This window comes from Gadus chalcogrammus, chromosome 23 (assembly GCF_026213295.1).
Source record: "Gadus chalcogrammus isolate NIFS_2021 chromosome 23, NIFS_Gcha_1.0, whole genome shotgun sequence".
NCBI lineage: Eukaryota > Metazoa > Chordata > Actinopteri > Gadiformes > Gadidae > Gadus > Gadus chalcogrammus.
Genome location: NC_079434.1, coordinates 12,445,954 through 12,466,787, shown reverse-complemented (window position 1 = coordinate 12,466,787; position 20,834 = coordinate 12,445,954). Strand labels below are relative to the sequence as shown.

The window sequence follows — 20,834 nt, the reverse complement described above, 5'->3', positions numbered from 1 at the left end:
CTGATCACGGGTGAGATGGAGAGGCATAGCACACCCACGGTGGAGGGGGATGAGGGCTTGAATGAGCTTCAAGGACTCTGATTCTATTGGCCGTTGCACCGGGGGATAATGGCGGTGGTCGCCAGATGAGAATAGCAAAGTTGCCGGCCATGACGGGAAGGAGATCATTAAAACTCAATCACCACCACCGACGGGCCGGAGAGAATCGAAAAGCCGGGGACGCTCGGGAGTGGAAAGCAGCCGGGGGAAGATGTTGACGTTGGGCCCGCAGAACGAAAAAAAATGCCCTGTGTGCGATGCCCATCTCTGACATCAGTAAGTGCCATTTAATCAACAGCTCCTGCGCTCCGGTGAGACAGAGCAGGCCAGGCCGCTACACACCGTGCAGTTTGAAGTCAGACCTGGAGCCGAGCGTGAAATTAATCAACCCTCCGCGGAGAACATCCGATGTTCAGGGGGGCTCGGGGGAAAAAATACAAGGCACGGGGGGCTTTAATCACCCTGTGTCAATAAACAGGAACGCAGGTCACGGGATGTCGGCGACATTCTATCTGTTTCACCCCCGCGGCCGGCTCCGGTGTTTAGTCAGACACGAGGGTGGGGTCTGTCCACTTGATTACAGCAGGGGCATGATTGGGTGGGTCTACTGTTTTTCGTTAGACCCAACCAAAGGGGTTGGAATCAGGCATCAGTTTGCTTGGTATCGATATTAGACTAAAACCGCGACGTGATTGGTCGGTTGACTCCGACCTGCACATCTATGCACACAGTAAGCTGTTTACGGTTATTGACGAGAGGAAGTGTGTGATAAATACTACATACCACTTTGATTTGGCCTACTTCCATTGTCAAGACTCCAGTGGGCCATGTTTTAAAGATTCCCCCACTGGTGGTCTATAACGTTTAATGACTAACAGACACTCCATTTGTCCTCCATTGTTCCACATACTGAACCTGAGTTCCCTTTGTGTTTGTAAAAGTGTGTGTGTGTGTGTGTGTGTGTGTGTGTGTGTGTGTGTGTGTGTGTGGTGGGTGTGTGTGTTGTGACGTGTGACGTGTGACATGTGTTTGTGTGGGTGTGTGTGTGTGTGTGTGTGTGTGTGTGTGTGAGTGTGTGTCTTCATTCCAGCAGCTTCTCACCAGCCTCTTGATGCCTCCGTACTGCCTAACGGTCCGGCGGGCCCTTCGGAAGCGGGCCACGTTGGCGATGGTCTCAGCAGCCAGGGCCTTGAGCTCCACCACGGGGGAGTCCAGGATCTTCACCATGGTCTGGAGGCCGCCCAGGTCCGCGATGGCGCGGCGAATCTGGGAGTTCTGGCTGATCTTCCTCAGGATCTTCAGCGAACCGATCTACCACAGGCAAAACAAGCACAAGCACAAGCACACACGCGCCCACACACACACACGTGCACGCACGTACATCAAAACGATCCGTTTAATGCGATAATGAAATGCACCCGTCGTAATATTAAGGTTTAGGCAATGCCAAATGACAGTCTGATTTCACACATCTGCCTTGCTGAATTAGAGCACTATCCGCTGGTTCGACATTCCCCCACATCCCCACTATAAATAGAGAGATCAAAAAATTCTTCATAAAAGCAGGTTAGAAAGCACCCACACATGTTATTAGGTCTATCTGAGAATAATTGCTACCCTGTGTGTGTGTGTGTGTGTCTCTCTCTCAAACCCTGCCACACAGGGCCGGCTCTGTTTGAGCGCTGCGGGAACACGGTAGGGCCCACACCGTTGGCACAGCGACTCACTTGGCATCTGATTTCTTCTGTGTCCAGCAAGTTAATGAGCACCTCCAGGCCACCTACGTCCCGGATGGCCATTTGGCACGTCTCCTGCGCCAAGTTGAAGTCCATCATGCAGCACAGAGCAATCACAGTGGCCGTCTGGTCGCCACGCTGGGAGATAATATGAATGCCAAGCACAGATGAATGGGAAGGAGAGAGAGAGAGAGAGAGAGAGAGAGAGAGAGAGAGAGAGAGAGAGAGAGAGAGAGAGAGAGAGAGAGAGAGAGAGGAGAGAGAGAGAGAGAGAGAGAGAGAGAGAGAGAGAGAGAGAGAGAGAGAGAGAGACATTAAACAGACATTTAAAGTAGGGGGAGAACAAGAAAGACAACGACCCACCTCTCCCCCCCCCCCAACCTCCCCCCCATCTCCTTCCTTCCACTACAGCTCGGGGTTATATTTGTTTGTACCGCAGCCTGGTGTGTGTTTAGCTTTGTGGTGGTAAACACTGATGGGGGAAAGAAGCGATTTACTAAAGGGAACAGAGCAGTGCTTATGGCCGCCGCGCCCAGCGGAGGCCTGGAACCCCGTGCTTAGACAATGACCCGAGATGAGAATGAGCTACAAACCCCCCCCTCCCCCCACCGCCCCGACTGCCCCCTCCCCCTGCCCCGGCCGCCGCCACAAAGAAAGAAAAAACAACTTGAAAAAGGATTTGAAGTAACAATTGTAGGGGATCTTGTTTTGACAGTTGCTATATACAAATAGGCAAAATATATTTTAGACTTGGTAAGAAAAGCACTATTAGGTCAACAAGTGGTTTTGGCGGAGAGGGTTCAGAAATGCACTCCTAAAGCCCCTTGGTACATTAGACATGGAACAAGGAGATGTAACTGATTAGGTGCTGCTTCACCCAAATGTGCACCCAACTTCAACAAAAAAAAAATACTTGTACGATTCAAAACAAGCAAGCAACATGAGACCAAACCCCTCAAATGAGTTGCACTGGAACTAATCCCGGCTTTTCTTGGCGCACTCGTGCTAAATGTAGTGTTTGTGTCTTGTTGTCGCTGTTTGACAATTTCAGCACTGCATAGATCCCCGTCGAGTTCCAGTTGTGGTGAAGCACTGACAGCCCTATGGCACTGCACATAACAATCTTAGGGTTAGGTCATGGTGGTATTCCAAGCACTGTACTGTACTGCAGACTTTTTCCTCTTTTTCTTGTAATAGTGCTATATTTAGTCTGTATTATACATAGTTCCAATATAAAAACCTTGTGAATATACAACGGTTTGATCTGCGAAGGGCAGACGGCAGCAGATGTTTATACCTCACACTGGAATATACAACAGTTCCCGGGACGGGCTTTGATACGCGATAGGCCAACGTGGGCCCAGAAATCAGCTGCTATGTGGAAAAACCGCAATCCTTTTTTTTCCCCCCTCGATCATTCCAATACTAGCAGAGATAGACTTTAAAGAACGAGGGAATTTTGAAGGACCGCTTTTCAGGTTCAAAGCCGCTTCCTAGCTCTACACCCCTGTCACGTCGGGGAAAGAAATGCATGATTTGGACCACAAAATACGCTGTGCCTGTGTCTTTTCACGTACAGAAAGTGCAGAAATGTGGCCCTGTCATTATACCACACCCCAATAAGGCCATCGATGGAGGAAAACCCACGGACCCCAGTGGGTTTTAATCGTGCGACCCCTTCTTCCATTCCTAGAGTGAACAAAACAAAAACAAAAATTGGAGCATTCTGACACATCGAGGATAGAAGGGCACATGTGTTCCCCATATCGCCAGCGCCAAATGCAAACCATTCGCCCATTAACAGCAGTGAATCTACAGCTTCCTTTGTCTCCTCTGCCTGCCTGTCTTCAAAGGAATTGGCCGGTCCAGCTTGGTACCTTGTAAAAACAACACCCCCCACCCCTCACAACCACCACCACCATCACCACCACCACCACCAGCAGCAAAAAAAACAGGGAGAAGAAGAAGCTATGTTTAGAAGCGGATCGCAGAGAGAACAGAAAACAGATCATATGCTTCCATTTGGGTTAGAACTTTGGTCTTGAAGTATTGTCGACATTCTTGAAAACATTGACAACATCTGACAGTGTTTTAAACGTGCAAAGATGGGGCGGAGGGGGGGTCTTTGACTCTCTCCCTGGCAGAGGGAGACGCTCAGAGTCGGAACCGATGGAAGCAACCGCTCGACCTCATGGTTATATGCTTTACTTTGGAGCGACTCTCATAAATAGTACACTGTTCTGCCAGGCCTGTTTGCCTCTGAGGGAGTGCGTGTGTGGATGATGGCAGGTTTCAGCAGCCTCTCCTGTTTGAGTCAGATTGGACTCTGGGGCTGGCTGAGGCTGCACACCTGTTGCACATTGAGGAATCAGTGTGCACAGGTTGAACCAGCCAACGCTACACACGCTCAGGAAGAGAACTCCTGCATGGCAACATGGAGCACCGGGTCATATGTCATTATATGCAGAACTTACAATGAACCGGATATCCAACCCCACCCCTGTGCGTCCCTGTCTGGAGGAGCCCAATAAAGGTCTCCTAGTTGGAGTGTGGCAGCCACAGAGGTGGTGTGTAGCAATGGACTTTATTACAGCATTATTGGGTCAATTGAGTCAAGTGTTGGACAAAATTCGGTGCGCTTAGAATGGGAACATTACTTAATAGAGCTTAGAACAGAATAAACTGGAAAGCTGCAAACTGATCCAAAATAGGGAGAGAACAACACAAGGGCAAATTAAAAAATTGAATAATGGCAACATTTTTTTTATGAATACTGGGAACTTAAAATGACGAGCATCTGCATGCTTTACCCTGATTCACCCTCCCTACTTCTTAAGGCCTGGCTGAGTGTTCTGACTGCATCCCTAAAGCCTAGCAGACTCCCCTAATGGAGCTGCAGCGGGATCCATAACTCATAGCACTAAAACAAGCTGGGGAGGGACAACAGGGATGAGTTTAAAGTGACTTTCAGAGATACCCTTTTGACCTTGTGGATGACGGGTGGAGCTGTCTGGATGGTGCGTTCATGTGTAAGTGCATGCGCATAAGTGTCTGTGTGTCTGTGTGTGTGTGTGTGTGTGTGTGTGTGTGTGTGTGTGTGTGTGTGTGTGTGTGTGTGTGTGTGTGTGTGTATAAAGGTGTCGGTAAGCACGTGCGTTTATGTGTGTCTGTGTGAATATCTCTGTGTGTGGGCTTTGTGTGTTTGTGTGTGTGTGTGTGTGTGTGTGTGTGTGTGTGTGTGTGTGTGTGTGTGTTGTGTGTGTGTGTGTGTGTGTGTGTGTGTGTGTGTGTGTTCATGTGTGTGTGTGTGTGTGTGTAAACGTGTCTTTTAGCATGTGCGTGTATGTGTGTGTGCCCAGTCTGCTGCAGTGCGAGTAGCAAACAAGTTACTGCACCACGGCGGGCCCCCTGACCGGTGGAGTGGTGCAGGGCTCGTGCTAGTTATGGGGCCCTCCCCCCCCCCCCCGGTAAGTGATGGGGGGGCCCTTTGTGACAGCTGTCGACTGCAGCAGGATGCAAGAGGCTGGGAGGGGGGGGGGGGGGGGGTGTGTTCTTTGCCATCATTTGCTACCGTCTCGGTAGCAAGATGTGAAGAGAACTCGAGGGTTGGGAATGAGAAGTGCAAACATTACCTTGCTCTGCTATATGGTCGCTGGATAGGAGAGACCGGGGGGGGGGGGGAGGTGTTGGATGAAATGCTTTGCGGTCGCTGCTGGATCCGGTATTTGAAATAGGAGACGCTATTAAATAAAACACCAACGCTTCAGAAAGCCGCCGCTGTCTGACGATCCTGGGCGATACGTGCTAAGCAAGCAGTGATGCTTATAGGGGAGACTGCACGGAGGAGGGAGGGAGGGAGGACGGGGGGACGGCTGTGAAGTATCCACGTTAAACACCTCGTAAAAGCATTACTAGGGTTTTAGACTTTAGACTGCGGCTCTGCGTGTACAACTACGGTCTCACGGATGTTCACTGTTTAGTAATTAGCCACAGACTCACCTCTGGGAGGAAGAAAATCTGCCGACACGGGCTCACTCACACAGGGAGGCTGTATTACGTTTAGTATAGCAATTAGCAGCAATTAGGCTCTCCCCAGAGGAGCCTGTGGTGGTGGTGGTAGTACTGAGTCTGGCCAGCAGAGGGAGAGAAACATTATTTGGGTGGGCACACACACACACACACACACACACACACACACACACACACACACACACACACACACACACACACACACCACACCACACACACACACACACACACACACACACACACACACACACACCAATGCATTTGGGGCAAGGAGGAAACGAGGCCTTCTTATCCACTTCTGGATCTTTCTCCCCTGAAGTTTGCTTAACGTTAAACAAACAACATGTGATGGCTTTTGGCAACAACATGGTGTTCACACCATTTAATTAGAAAAAGCCTGTGATTTCCTGTTCTCTATGATTGTGATGCGTGATTGTCTGCTTAAAATGCTGGATGAAAATGTGAAAGTACTTACATTAGAAATACTTAATGGAAATAAATGTACTTTAGAAACAAATCCTACATTTTGTATTGGCATTTATAGTATTCCCCCATTTATCCAATGAAAATAAACTTAAATATGAAAAATTCTTGTGTGTAGGTGTACACTCATCTGTCTCTGATCAAACCTAGCATATCACGGGACACAGCAGGCTAACTGTTCCCAGCTGGTAAAACACTATATTCTATGACACACTGCTCATGTTGCAAAATAACTAGGTATGTAAACCTAATTCACCTAATCAGCTGTTTGTTTCAGGCTGGTCAAACCTACCTCAACGCACACGCACACGCTCACGCTCACAACAACCCCCCCCCCCCCCCACAGAAAAAAATAACCAAACACACACACTCCCACAGACACACACACACACCACACACACACTTATGTCAAAGCCATGAAGTCATGTTAAAGGCAAAACCCCAAAATTGCTTGAATACTAAATGCCTTATATTAAGATATCCAACCCCTGTGCAAATATCCTTCTGTAAATATTTTTGAAACACAAAAAAATACCAGAAGCAGTGTGTCACTTCAGCTTTCAGCAGCAGATAGGTTCATCTTATACCGTGGTGGGACAAAAAGAAAATACAATAAAAAAGGCTGCGATGTGCGCCTAAAATAAACCAGATATTTGTCTTGGCTCTCGTCTGGCTTGGGTTTCTGACGGAAGCGATATTATATAAACGACTACTGGACAAACCCAGGGAATAACGGTGCCACGTGCTGGTTCCTTCTGCACAGCGACTCGTCTCATTGGGGAGACACACACACACACACACACACACACACACACACACACACACACACACACACACACACACACACAGACACACACAGACAGACACACACACATTCACAGAAACACACACACCCACTCACACACAAACACACACATAGTTTCAGACACACACAGCCACACATTCACAGAGGCGCACAGACACACACACACACACACACATACCCACATTCATAGACAACACACACACACAGTGAGACACACACACAGTCAGACACACACACACACAGTCAGACACACACACACAAACACTCATACCCATTGACATTCACAGACCCATGCACACACACACATATTGATTCACAGACACACCCACACACATATATATTCAGAGACACACACATAGACACACACACACACACACACACACACACACACACACACACACACACATGTTAAAAGACATAGAAACACACTCCTAGAAGTATCGCATAACAATCCCAATGAGATAGAGCAAAGTGAAAGCAGTGTTATCTTTTGTATTATTGTTAATGTTCATTTGTGCTTTTTGGGGAAAGCCTGAAAGCCTTTTAAAGTGCACATTTTCCTGCCATTTTTTACTAAGCCTAAATTGCTTAATCTACTTCAGAGTTGAACTACAAGTTTACCTTGGCAGTGTCATTAATGATATTTTTCCTTGCAAAACCACACTTTTCCTCATGCAGAAGTTTTCGGGGAAAATACTGAATCCGTCCTAAACTATCGCAGGCTAGTTGTTTTCTTTTTCACTTCAAATTAAAAGCGCTGAATTTGCGTTGCATCATTTGAGCTCATTACTGAACATGGAGGGGAACGCTTAAAGTGTGCCGCTAAGCCCAGCGAGGTGAGAAGTTGCATCACGTTCTCCATAAGTTTTGTTGTCTGGTCCGACAGATTGGGCGGAGCCTTCTCCGAAGTCAGGCGTCCTCAAGCTATTTCCGATCAGTCTGGGTCACTGGCATTTCTCTTCTTTTTGTCTTTTGCGTGTGTGTTGTTTTCGTTTCGTGCCCCTGCCATGTTTTGACACATTAATATTCACCAGATGCCCTGTCAGACCTATCACAGGCGCGCTTCATTCCTATGCTTCCGTGCTCTCGGGGCAAACCTATTGCACAGCTGCCATCGTCGGACAGCAATCCCCATTGCCCCCCCCCCCCCCCCCACCCTCCACCCCGCCCCTCGCCCCTTGCACAAACCCTAAAAAACAAAACCTAACTGTGCCGGTGTCAGAAACCGGAGCCAATCGCTTCAAATATAAAAGCATCCTACGATGCAGCGCTGCACCAGAGCACCATGGCCCTTTCCAGCTTCACAGTGTGTTCCCTCTGGCGTGGACGGTCCCCATTGACCCCTCGCTCACCGCACCCCAGCGCCATGTACACTGCCGCTGTATGTAACCGGTTGTGTGCAAGGGAGCGCTCAGGAGTGATGTTCACCGGTGCCGTTTTATTTAGCTCATTGGGTTTTACACTGATTGCCCCAGAATGCTTCACTTGACATTAGACTTAGCCAATGGCCCTTTGGAAGGAAAATACCTCGGAATATTCGACCCGGGGGTCAGTAGAAAATTCCTGCACGAAACAGGAGAAAAAGAGCAGAGTTCGCCTGTTTCCTGTCATTTAGCCGACTAACACTTTACACACAAAAGCGCTGTTGTTGTTCCTCGTAATTCTCCGTTCTCTCGTACCTTGAGGTACTTGACCAGTTTCTGGATCTGCCAGTATTCGGAGGGAAGGTCCATGTTGCTCTTGGGCCGGCGGTCTGGCTGCTCCTCGTCTTCCTCGCTCTCCGAGGAGCTCTCGCTGAAGAGCTCCTCCGTCTTACTGTGAACAGGGTGGGTGGGGGGGGTTATAACAAAGCTTTATAGTGGAGGATAATGAAGCCAGAGTATCAGGGCAACCAGGAAGGAGCTCACCTTCTCTGGGAGGACTGGTGCGCCGGTAGGGAGGCCAAGGAGAAGTTGGCCTTCCTCTTGCTCTCCGACCTCAGCATCTTCTCCTGCGTCTCGCCCGCCCTCCCCTTTCCAGATCCCTTACTGGGTTTCTTCTGCTCTGCTTCACTGTAATGACGCAGAAATGACTCATAAAGGTTCCTATTTTAGGAGCTATTTTCATTATTGAATGATTTGCGGTAGGTTTCCTAAGAGACTTTTCTTTTTGCTTCCTCTTAAAGAACGGGGGAGGGTTATCGGTAGGTCCGAGGAGCATAGGAGCAGAGCCAGAGGCTATACTGGAGCCGCTCCGAAGGAACAGAGTCAGTCATAGATATGGAAAGCAATAATGCATGATTGGACGGATCACCAAAAACACTATTTGTCAGCGTCCTGACTCACCCAATCTCTTTTCCTGTTTTTCTTTTGTTTTAATGGAAGAACCAGCTTGGTCTACCTACACAAAGGACAACCCTCTGCCCCCCCCCCCCCCTCCCTCCCCATTAAAGCTTCTTAGCAAAAATTCAAGGGTCAAGTTCCCCCAGAGCCTATGCAGCAGGGATATATAAGGATTCAAATGAAGCAACAGGCGGACTGGAGTCATCATTACGATACAAAGAGAGATGGATGAGGGGGTGGTGGTGGGGGGGGGGGGGGGCTCCGTTCACCACCGCTGTACATGCAAACAGAAACGCAGATGGCCTTTTAAAGTCGCCGGGGCCACTCGGGTGACCGAACCTCCCCCCCCCCCCCCCCCCCCCAAACGGGGCACCGCAGTGCAATAAAATCTGGTATGAGTTCAAACGTTGTTGCGTGGGGGGGGGGAAAAAAAGAAGGCTTTTCTGCTGAACGCACGGATAGCATGCACAGGTTATTCCGGTTCGTCCCTCGTCAGGGAAGGCCAGAGGTTTCTAATCGGCCCTAGGCCGGCCTGCTGCGTGGCGTGCGCAGGGGTTGAGTCCTCCTCAGAGAACACAGCCCTCCGACCATCCCTGCTCAGCTATGAACCCCACTTCAGATTCAAAGGCAGCGCAAGCGAACTGCACGCTATCGCATGGAGGTGTCTCCGATCGATCCGGTCCACCTGTGGCCACAAAGTGGCCGGGTATATAAGCACCTTGGCAGGGGTAGTTATGGGGACAGCTGGCAGGGCTAGGCTGCCAGAGGGCAGGAAGCAGGAAGCAGTGTGCTGGTTGCCCAGTACTATGTGTTCTATATGCGCACGGCGCTATTCCGAGATGATATGTGCATTCAATAGCTTGTGAAAGAAGCCACGGCCTTTTGGGTGATTTTATCATGGGAAGGCGACTACATTTGCAAGAGGGCAAAGTTCAAACCCTGCTTCAATCCAAATCAGGAAGAACTGTGGGGGTTGAGGGGACGGAGACATTTAGAGGAATACGCTCACGTTTTCTGGTGCCCGGGTAGGGAGGCCACGGAGAAGTTGCCCTTGGTGGATCTCAGGATCTTCTCCTGCGTCTCGCCGGCCCTCTCCCTCCCAGTGCTCTTACTGGGTTTCCTCTGCTGCGCTTCGCTGTACAGACATAATGAGAGTCATTATGCCCGCTCCTATTTGGAAAATTGCCTCGTTTTCTAACATATTCATTATTTAATCCTTCGCAGCGGGCATTTTCTTTCGCAAAACCAAGATTCTTTTATCGCGAGCCAGTTTCTCTCTCACTCTCAAAATGGGGACAGTTATCACAAGGTACAGCTGCAACAGCTCAGGCCCAGTTAAATCTATTTTATCAATCAGAAAACATATGTGACAGATCATTTTGGGGATCCTTTTTTCTTTCCTATAGACTTCTCCGAAATGCGTGTGTGTGTGTGTGTGTGTGTGTGTGTGTGTGTGTGTGTGTGTGTGTGTGTGTGTGTGTGTGTGTGTCTGTAATTGAGCAGAGAGAGGCTTTCCACGCTGCGAAACGCGGCCATTTACCCGAGATCGTCGTATAATCAGGAATATGTGCGCTCTAGCCTCGAAATTCATTATCCGTACAACCGTCTCTGCATAATGTGTGAGTGTTGGCGCGTGCGTGGGGCAGACCCGACAGAGCGCACGTGGCTGACTCCGCCATCACCCCAGCCTTACGCCCAGGCCCTACAACCGCAGAGTGTGTGTGTGTCTGTCTGTTGGAGTGTGCGTCTTTGTGTGAGGGGGGGGGGCGGTTGACAAAGCCCCACATAGCAGCCTGTACAACATCTTGTGAGCGGGGAGGGGGGTTATCACCTACTCAAAGGGAGCCGTGAGGCCGAGATTCTTCCATTTGAGGGATGGTTCCAATTTCTTCTTGCTGCTCGTCGTGTTCACCGCGTGCTCTCGCCGTCTCGCCATCTTGGGCGCATTCTTCTCCTGATGCTTGCAAGACCTCTGGGGTTGGCCTTGTTCCTCCGCACCAACCGGTTCCACATGTTGGACCTTTTGTGTTGATGGAAGCCTTTCTTGAACTGCAGAATCCTGTTGAAAACCAGGCAAAGAAAGAAAAGAGAGAGAGGGAGGGAGGAAGAGAGAGAGACGAAGAAGTAGTGAACCTCTTATTAGCACTGAATGCTAGCAGTGGGACACACACACAATAAATTGAGTCTGTTATAGAGTTTAAATAGACGTGGGCTTGTGTATTTCGAAGACTGAAAGCAAAACTAACTCTGAATAATGGTTCTGTAAACTAAGTATTTGTTCCACAGTTCCAGAGGAATATCTTTCCAGCCGCCATCTCTCATATTGCCCCTTTTTTCCCTTTTCTTTATTTTCTGTTATTAATTTTTCTGATGAATAAAACACAGCTATGGACGAAAAGGAGGGCTGGTCCCTTTGTAGCCAAATAAGAACTAATCAGGGTTGGTGGAAAGAAGAAAAGCACCAGGGACATCCCGTTAACAGCAGTCCCCTCTTCTGCGCAGTCGCCTCGGCCCCAGAGCCTGTGTAACGACTCAGCCCGTATGAGACCATGGGAATAAAAAGCCCATTGTAACAAAAAACATATTCCTAGAGTTTTTAGTTTTTTTGAACAGGAGAGGTACCCCTCAGTTAATTGGCCCACACGCTATCAAGAAAAGGGTATTGTTCCTTAGCAATCCTCCACCCGAATACCTCACGGCTTGGCACGGCTGGAGTGGAGCGGTTGTGTCATTGTTAATCAGCGCGGTTGTTTTTTTTGAGGAGAGGGGGGGGGGGGGGGGGGGGGGGGGCTCTAAATGGTAGTTTGAAGGTCTCTCTGTCTGACTTTACAACCTGCATGTGTTGGCCAATGAGATGCACGTCAATGGTTTGGAGGCATGGAGGTTTTTAAATCAGAGACACCTGCTAGGCGCAAAATAGCTCGGACTGTCATTGATGGACGGGACTCAGTTCTCGGTGTTGGTGTAGCCAAGGCACGCCACGTCACTTCTCCAAAAAGGCTTGTTTTTCATAGAACATAAAGCGCCGCTATTGGCAACACACAGGCCAATTTATTCGCCTTAAAAGCACCACGTTCTGATTCGTATTAAAGCATCCAGACTTCTTTAACTCCATTATAGATTAAATGGACATCGGCCATGTGCTCCGGGCCCTCCGCAGCAACGCTCCCCATCACAGGTGCCTCTCTCCCGCAGCTTCGGCAACACACCGATGGAGCCAGCAGGCACTGGTGTGTGCGCGCAGAGGGGCGGCGCGGCGAGGCACGCCCACAGCTCCGCACATGGTTCTCAGTAACAAGTATTTTCATCACAGGCCACATTCAATCATCCATCACTTTATTCATTTTTCTCATTTGTTTAAATTTATTTTTCCATCCGCTACTGAACCAAAAAGGGAGAAAAAAAAAAGCAGCGTCTAAATATTTACATGTGTCCCGGGCAGCCTTATATCTAATGACCTGATCCACAGCTGTGGGTCGGAAAGAACTGCACGGCAAATCTGCAGCCATCCCGCCATAAAGTGGCTGTCTGTGGCAAGGCGCAAACAATCTCGGCTGAGCGGCGATGACGGGAATAAGAAAGGCAGACCATATTCATTTAACTTTCTGCCCGAACGTCGCTTGATTGAGCCTGTCTGTCCTAATAAAGTTTTTAAAAGTGCTTCCTCGCATTGGAAAACACAGATATCTTTGGGAGATTAGGTGTGTTTTCTTTGGCTGAGCACCGGGGGGGGGGGGGGACCTGCTGCTTTGCAATCAGAGAACCACAAACCGATCCTCGCAGGATTGCATTTCTGACAGACAGGTCCTGCTAACCAAACCGTCTTGAATAATAACTCAAAACACAAAGCAGCTTCTACTCCATCAAGTAGCACCTGCAACGATTTCACGCCTCAGCGATGCACGATCTAGGCAATAATGTATGCCTTTCTTTCTGTGCTCTTTACGTCTCGGCCATTCTGAACTACAAAAGTGATAAAATAATTTTAAAAAGATTGTCCCGTCATGGAAATGTGTCATGTTTGAGCTAAGAAATAAATGATTAAACCTGTAATAAGCATGAAGCGCAGTGTTAGGAGCGTGTTTTGGGGGCACGCCCACTCCGGTGTGTAGCCATGGACACATCAAAGGAGCGGAGGAGATGGGCACTTTCCATGATTTATCCTTGAGCAAACTCCTCCACAGTGTTTATTTTACTGCCTCTGTCCATCATCTTTAAAGGACTGGGCTTCATGGCATCACTCTTCACACCGGACTCGTAAAACATAAAAGCCTGGACGTCTCTCTCTCTCTCTTTCGCTCCCTCTCGCTCTCTCTCACTCTCTCTCTCTCAAGCTTGGCACCAATCGCTGGCTTAGTAAAAATCCTTCACTCAGCCCGCCCGCCACTCAAAACCCGCCCCTGGCACTCTCTGGCACACTGTGTTCTATCACCTACTGTAAAGAAATCACACAGGCTGACCACAATTTGACACATATCATAGAAACCCATTTCCCATTGAGTAGAGCATATGGGGACCAGTATGATGTTATTATTTTAAATGGTTAGAAAGTAATGGCCGTTTAAAGGTGCTGTAGGTAAGATTTAGGAGCTATTACTTGAGTGAAATTTGTTAGAAAGGGCACAGCCATCCGTCAGCCATTAGTGAGTGAAATGCGCTGTGAGAATATCTCTTTTTTTTTTTTTATGTGCCCTTTGTAAGAGCCTATAGCTTGAAAACGGCTCCTGGCCAATTTCTGACCAATCAGGTCATCTCATCTGTGATTGGTTGGGGGAATCAATCTTTCCCGTCAATCACAGGTGGGCGAATTGCAACCTTTCTCAATGGCAGAGAAATGTAGGGAGCAAGGGATCTTTTCTGCTCTAGCTTTCTCTATAGGATTCTTAAATCGTACCTTCAGTATCTATAAAGCTGCAAACAGCAAAATATTGGTAGTATGACATCACCCCACAGACGATTTGGTGAAAAGGATGATGAGATGAAAATGATATGTAGACACAGAGACATCCAAAAGCCAAGAAATAGAAGAAGCTTCTGTTCTTGTTGTGAAAGGCAGCTGAAAAGCCACCGCTTCCCGCTCTCAGTTGATGAGCTTGGGTCGAGCCTCGGCCTTCCAACAAACACTGCGGCACGCAAGAGAAATAACATGTTCATATTTTCAAATGATTAACAGATACTTTATTTATGTTTTGGTTTCAAGTACAGCTGGCAGAAATTAGGCAGCTGATTTGTTATGTCATTGAATCGCTCGGGCAGGAAATAGCACCACTGAATGAATCAACCGCATTTCAGTGTCTTTGCACATGGCAGCATGTCTGTTTATGTGTTTGTGTGTGTGTGTGTGTGTGTGTGTGTGTGTGTGTGTGTGTGTGTGTGTGTGTGTGTGTGTGTGTGTGTGTGTGTGTGTGTGTGTGTGTGTGTGTGTGTGTGTGTGTGTGTGTGTGAATGTATGTTTCTCTGTGTATTTTTTGCGTTGAACAAAGTAGTGGTGGAGATGGGGAGGGGGGTATGTGACTTGAGGAGGAATCGACGGAAAGCTTCTTTTTTTTCTTCAGCACACATCCAGACACTAGCTCACTGGTGAGAAACAACTTGCAAACACTGATTTCACCCGCCCACCCACACATGCACACACACACACACACACACACACACACACACACACACACACACACACACACACACACACACACACACACACACACACACACACACACACACACACACACACACACACGTACATATTCGCATGACTCATGGAATCAATGTATATCAGAGGTCTAGAGAGTTTGGAAGTCTCGCTTATGTATGGAACAAAGAGGTTATTCAACAGAGCCATCTTCCATGCTCGGTGGAGCCAAACGTCAACCGCTTAGAAAAATACATGACAGTGAGAGACAGCGAGAGAGAGAGTGAGCGAGAGAGTGAGTGAGAGAGTGAGAGAGTGAGAGAGTGAGAGAGAGAGAGAGACAGAGAGAGAGAGACAGAAAGACAGAGAGACAGAGAGATAGACGGACAGAGAGGGAGAGGGAGAGAGAAACTGTATCCTTGTCTACCGTGAGACTCCGTTACCTGACTGTTGAAGTTCTCAGAAAAGTGAGGGGAGCGGCTCTTCAGCAGCATCGACAGGTCTGCGTATGTGTCACTCGTCTTGGTGTAGATGTCCTCCGTCTCCGCCGCCTGTTTTAAACCCTGGTCAACACGGGAGAGAGAGGTAGAGAGAGAGGGAGAGACGTGGTCAGATCCATTCAAATCATCTCTGCAACACAACAAACCTCCGTAAATGTAGCCCACATGTCCCTTCGCAGAATTCTCAGCGAGAGAACTCAAAAGAGAACTATAATAACCACTAAGAGCTAGGAAAGAAGAAACGTCTGTTCACCCAAACAGGTGAAACCGCTACAATATTTTCAGGAGAAGCCTGAGGTGGTGTTGTGTCAAAATGTAACCCTTTTGGAAACCAATAAGTGTTTTGTGTCCTCGGCTGAACCACTACAGGTGAAGAACTGTTAGAACTGTAACAATGTGGAACTATGCGGTTTGTCAACATATCCCTTTTGGAAGAATGGAAGATTGCCACAGCTCACAACATGGCCTCTCACATCAGGTACACATTGAGAGAGAATGTGTACTTGTCAAACCAAATATGACTTAATATGTTACTATATTGCCTGGTGGGTTTTAATTTGGCAGTGTCAGGCCCGATAGCATCATACCATCCTGGCATGTGAAAAAGCCTGCCCTTAGACACTAAGTTATCCCAATCCAAGGCATATTCCAAACACAAGTTCAGCATTTATGTGCAATTAAAATGATTCAGTGTCCCGATGACGTTTGTTTTTTTATCTTAAATCAAAACCAAATCTCCTGTCTTACCTGGTTGAGGAAGACTCCGGCCTTGCTGCAGGTGACGTGGAGAGGATCCTTATCGCAGGGCTCCACCACCAGGTAACAAATCTCCCCGTGCACCTGCCTCCACGGCGGGCTGCGACAGCCATTGGAAAATTCATAATCTGTGCATAGAAGAAATCATCACGATAAGGGAGTCATGCTTCTCGGAAAGATACTTCACAGTCCTATTCCGTTGGTTTATCTTGTGTTTCTAGAATTCGGGTCAAAGAGGGATTTGTCCCTCACATAGTGTTTTGGGTGTCTGGGTTTTCTGTCTGGGTGTCTCTCCGCGTCTGTTCAATGTATGTGTGTTGGGACAGGATGGAACTATTGCCTGGGTTTCTAGTTGTCGTTGATAGATATAATACGTCAAATGAGTTCAATAAGTGCAGCCGTCATGGCAAAACTCAGGTTCTGCCAAGGACATTGACAGATCACCCCTCCTGTACAGTCCCGGGCCTACATACAAGAGTCCAGTTTAGAGCTGCCGTGATTTCATTTCCCCGCATAAATCACCTTCGAAAAATCAGGGCCGCATCACGACACAGTCATATTTCACGGTTGCCCTGGTATTTCAGATTTGGAGTATAGAAGGCTTTTTTTGATTTCTCTCAATAATAGAAAGGCTTGCTTCTGATCACCTGAGCTGTGTGTGTGTGGTCCAACGCCCTGAGCGAATAACTATTCTGCTATTGCAAATCAGCTAAGATGTTAATATTGAATTGATTCATGGGTCGAGAAACTCCAATCCGACAAATGTAATGACATTGGTGGTCCTTTATTTTTCCTTCTTGTCAAAAGTGCGACTGGGCAGTTCTTTTTTCTGGAATATTGAGTAAAAGCCCGAATAGTGATTGCTTCTCTCACGAGTAAGTGCGACACACACACACACACACACACACACACACACACACACACACACACACACACACACACACACACACACACACACACGAACACACACACACACACACACACACACACGAACACACAAACACACACACACACACACACACACACTCACACACACACACACAGGGCTAATTCAAACCTGATGTGTATCGAACAGACTTCAACACTCGCTTGTTTCCCTCGCTGCAGAAGCCTTTCAACAGCTCCACCTCATTCTTCACAGCCCACGGTCTGACTCCCACTTCTCTGTGGCAGGAGAGCGAGAGAGCGAGAGCGAGACAAGAAAAAATTGTCAAAACAAAACATACAGGGATATATTTTTTCTCCTCGTTTTATCTGTCATGTAGCTGTCCTGACTTAATCAGAAGCAAACACACACTCTCGGAGTGGAAGCTGGTCAGTATGATCAGGAAGATTCAAAAGATGTGGATTGTCGACTTGGGTTTACTTTAAGTTAAAGTTTCAAAAACCTTTTGTGACTCACTCTTGTCTTTGTTATTTCTTTCCTTATTAGAAGCAGAGTTTATGATTATGCAGACATTTACCTGTACCCAGACATAAGTTACGAATTCCAGCAAAATGACAGGAATGTTTTCCGCTTTGTTTTGTTGAATTCAGACTTTCCTAAAATGTAGCCAAATCAAAACAATCCAATCCTACATTAATCTACCAATTTACAATTTCACCAAGAAAATGAATAATCTTCACTCCAACATTCTTTCAACTCCTGTGTCTTAGTACACAACATAACTCTTGGCCTGAAATAAACAATTCCTAATTTTCCAGATCTTCTGGTCTGGGAAGGAACCGTGCCTAGTGCAGCCGGGAAGGCACTGTTGTCCCGGGCCCTGGGCAACTGGCCACTGGGCCCTGGGCATTGGGAACCGGGCACAAGGCACTCACTTGGAGAAGTCTGTGAGGGCCTTGCTGATGAGCTGGTTGTCTAGCTGTTGGAGCAGGAGGAAGAGCTGCACCTTGACCTCAGAGTCCTGGGCCTGCTCTGGGCCCTCTGCCTTCAGCTTCTCCACCAGCTCCGGCGCCGACGTGTCTGCGCCTCCTTCCAGGACCGTGGCGAGGCTGGAACCCAGGACTTTCACCACCAGATCTCGGTTTGCTTTTAAAATAGGATGCCAATTGCGAGTGCCATTTTATTTGCAGTTGTTGTTGTTATTATACATTAACCAAAAGCTCTATTTATGACTCCCTTGTGTGTCTCCGCCCCCCCATCAAGCCAGAATAAAGGTGGTGTAGGGTCTTCAATGTGTGGAAAAGAACATTAGGGTCCTCTAGAGTAAACAACAGGTAATAATAATAATAATAAATTAAATTTATATAGCGCATTACACGGATCACATTGGGGTCTCGGAGGAAGACACACCAGAGCCTCTGTATAATGTGGCGTTTCCGTTTCTAAAACTAAATCATCCAACTCTTTCCTCAAAACCTCCTCAGCCAATCGGGACAACGAGGCGCATGTTCTACCATTCCTGCCCTCCCTCCTCCCAGTCATATATATGTTGGGTTAGCCAAATATATCTATCCTCAACCCAACCGGCTTTGGCATGTGCCCCTATGGCAAGTTTATCTCTGCAAACAATTAGAACAAAAAATAATCTCACGGCAGTGTAATTGGATAGAAGCACAGGATAACGAGCAGGACAAACAAATTAAGTCTGTGGGTTGTATGGAAGTACGCTGGCGGCGGCCCTGCTTAGGGATGCAAATGGGATTCAAATCTGGTCCTTGCGGTTGCCTCTTGCCATACCTTCCAGACAGGCTGCGACCTCCGTCAGCCCCCTATCCCCGGCCAGCTGCACCAGCTTAGAGAGCTGGCTGAAGCTCCCCACTGCTACGGTCGGGGGGGAGAGGCGGAGCAGGGGGTGACCTTTGCCGTCGTTTTCCTGGGACCGTACATCTGCATGGCTGGAAAAAACGGGATGAAACACGGCATTGTGAAACGAGCGTGGCGGAGATCTGCGACGAAGGCCGCATGGCTCCGATCCCCTGTTGGCAGTTATCTGTGGGTTCCGAGGCTTTGTGTGCCATGTGCGAACCTTGGACAGAATGGATTATTCGATTTATTGTAATGATTATAGAACATACGATTCATTGTATCATGTTTTATTAAATATTGAATGATTTTAGAACGTGTAATTCAAATCTAAAATGTATCTAGTTGCTGTTACGCTATCAACCTTATTTGTGTGGAGATCGGTGTGTGTGTGTGCGCGTGTGCTGTTTGGAAAGAACATAATATAATATGTTCTTTCCAATAACATCATAATAAACATAATAACATCCTAGAACATAATTGGATCTATTCTATTAAATATTTAACAATTATAGAACATATAATTCATTGTATTATATTATATTGAATGAATCTACTTGTAGGTATGCGATTAATTGGTTACCTAGCGACAAACTGAAAATAAAACATAAAAAAACGTTATACGGTGCATCTAAACAGTGTATACTGAGTTCAGAAACCACATGCCCAAACACACCAAACTACTAACAACAGGGCCTGCGCACACACCGATAATACTGAAAGCAGACTTGTGCCTGCAGCCTGCCTGATGATTAGACAAACCTGATGTCGTAGTCAGTATTGAAATCAGATGCCACTAAGGTGCAAGTCCACTGCAGTGGCTCTTCAAACACGTGAGCTGCCTCCTGTGGATGCCTGAGGCCAAACTGCTCCACAAAGTGCAGGATGTCTTTCAACAACGACTCATTGATTGGAGTGATCTCCAGTTTGCCAGTACTACCAGAGCTGGCCGTGGTCCACTGAGCGGCCCTGGTCAGTGATGCCCCCATCGCATCGGTTGGAGTTCTCTGGAACCGCAAATGAGCCATGCGGATGATAACAGCAAAATGAGAACCAATCAACAATTACATAGTAAAATAAGCATTATTGTTAGTCTTATTATATGTGTTATAATTGGTTTGCTTGAATATGTTTCTTCCATTACATTCCTAAAGTACCCTAAGTATAGGAAATGTGTAACGTCACACTGGGAGCCATCTTGTGAGACAGAACCAACAGGAGAAGTTTTTAACTGCAATAGAGGAGGCTGCGGTGTCAGTAGTATCTGTGTGAAACAAACCTTTATAACTACAATGTACATCGACAGAAAGTAGATTTAACCCCCCCCCCCTAAAAATGCGGTCCTAGGACGTCGGTCTTGAAACTGCAGCATCCTCTATACAGGAACTCAGTAGTGAGTGACCGACAGAGGCAGAGACCTCTGGACGCGTCGCGTTCACCACGGCGCGAGGTCTGCCTCACTAGTGCTACAGCCGCTAACGTTCATTCATAATAACTCACCAAAGACTGGCTCTGAGAAGTTAGACTATTTAAACTCAAAGCAATGTTTATGCATGTTTTTTTAATAAAGGCCTATGTAATAATACGTCACATTTTGGATATTTAGATGGTAAACTTACGTTTTGATAACGACGAATTCAAAACACTTTGTATTACTAACGGACGTTAATGTCTTTAGTGAATCTCTAACGGTGTGACATTAATTTATAACTTTAGTTTGGGACGGTAAAAGACGCATTGGCTGTGTAAACGTATGAATCTTGTCTTAACCAACTCACATTGCTCTA

General features: G+C 47.4%; 1 protein-coding gene across 1 annotated transcript in view; it reads right to left on the bottom strand.

The window, feature by feature from the left end:
* The window catches only part of odad2 (outer dynein arm docking complex subunit 2), a 42,054-nt gene that overhangs the window by 21,119 nt on the left and 101 nt on the right, over positions 1-20,834 (bottom strand). The window contains 12 exon segments of the mRNA XM_056584472.1: positions 1,141-1,350; positions 1,767-1,913; positions 8,772-8,907; positions 9,000-9,143; positions 10,423-10,548; positions 11,249-11,472; positions 15,486-15,605; positions 16,290-16,426; positions 17,356-17,462; positions 18,120-18,330; positions 18,982-19,139; positions 19,810-20,054. Coding sequence (XP_056440447.1) covers positions 1,141-1,350; positions 1,767-1,913; positions 8,772-8,907; positions 9,000-9,143; positions 10,423-10,548; positions 11,249-11,472; positions 15,486-15,605; positions 16,290-16,426; positions 17,356-17,462; positions 18,120-18,330; positions 18,982-19,139; positions 19,810-20,036 — 1,947 coding nt within the window. The 5' untranslated portion in view covers positions 20,037-20,054.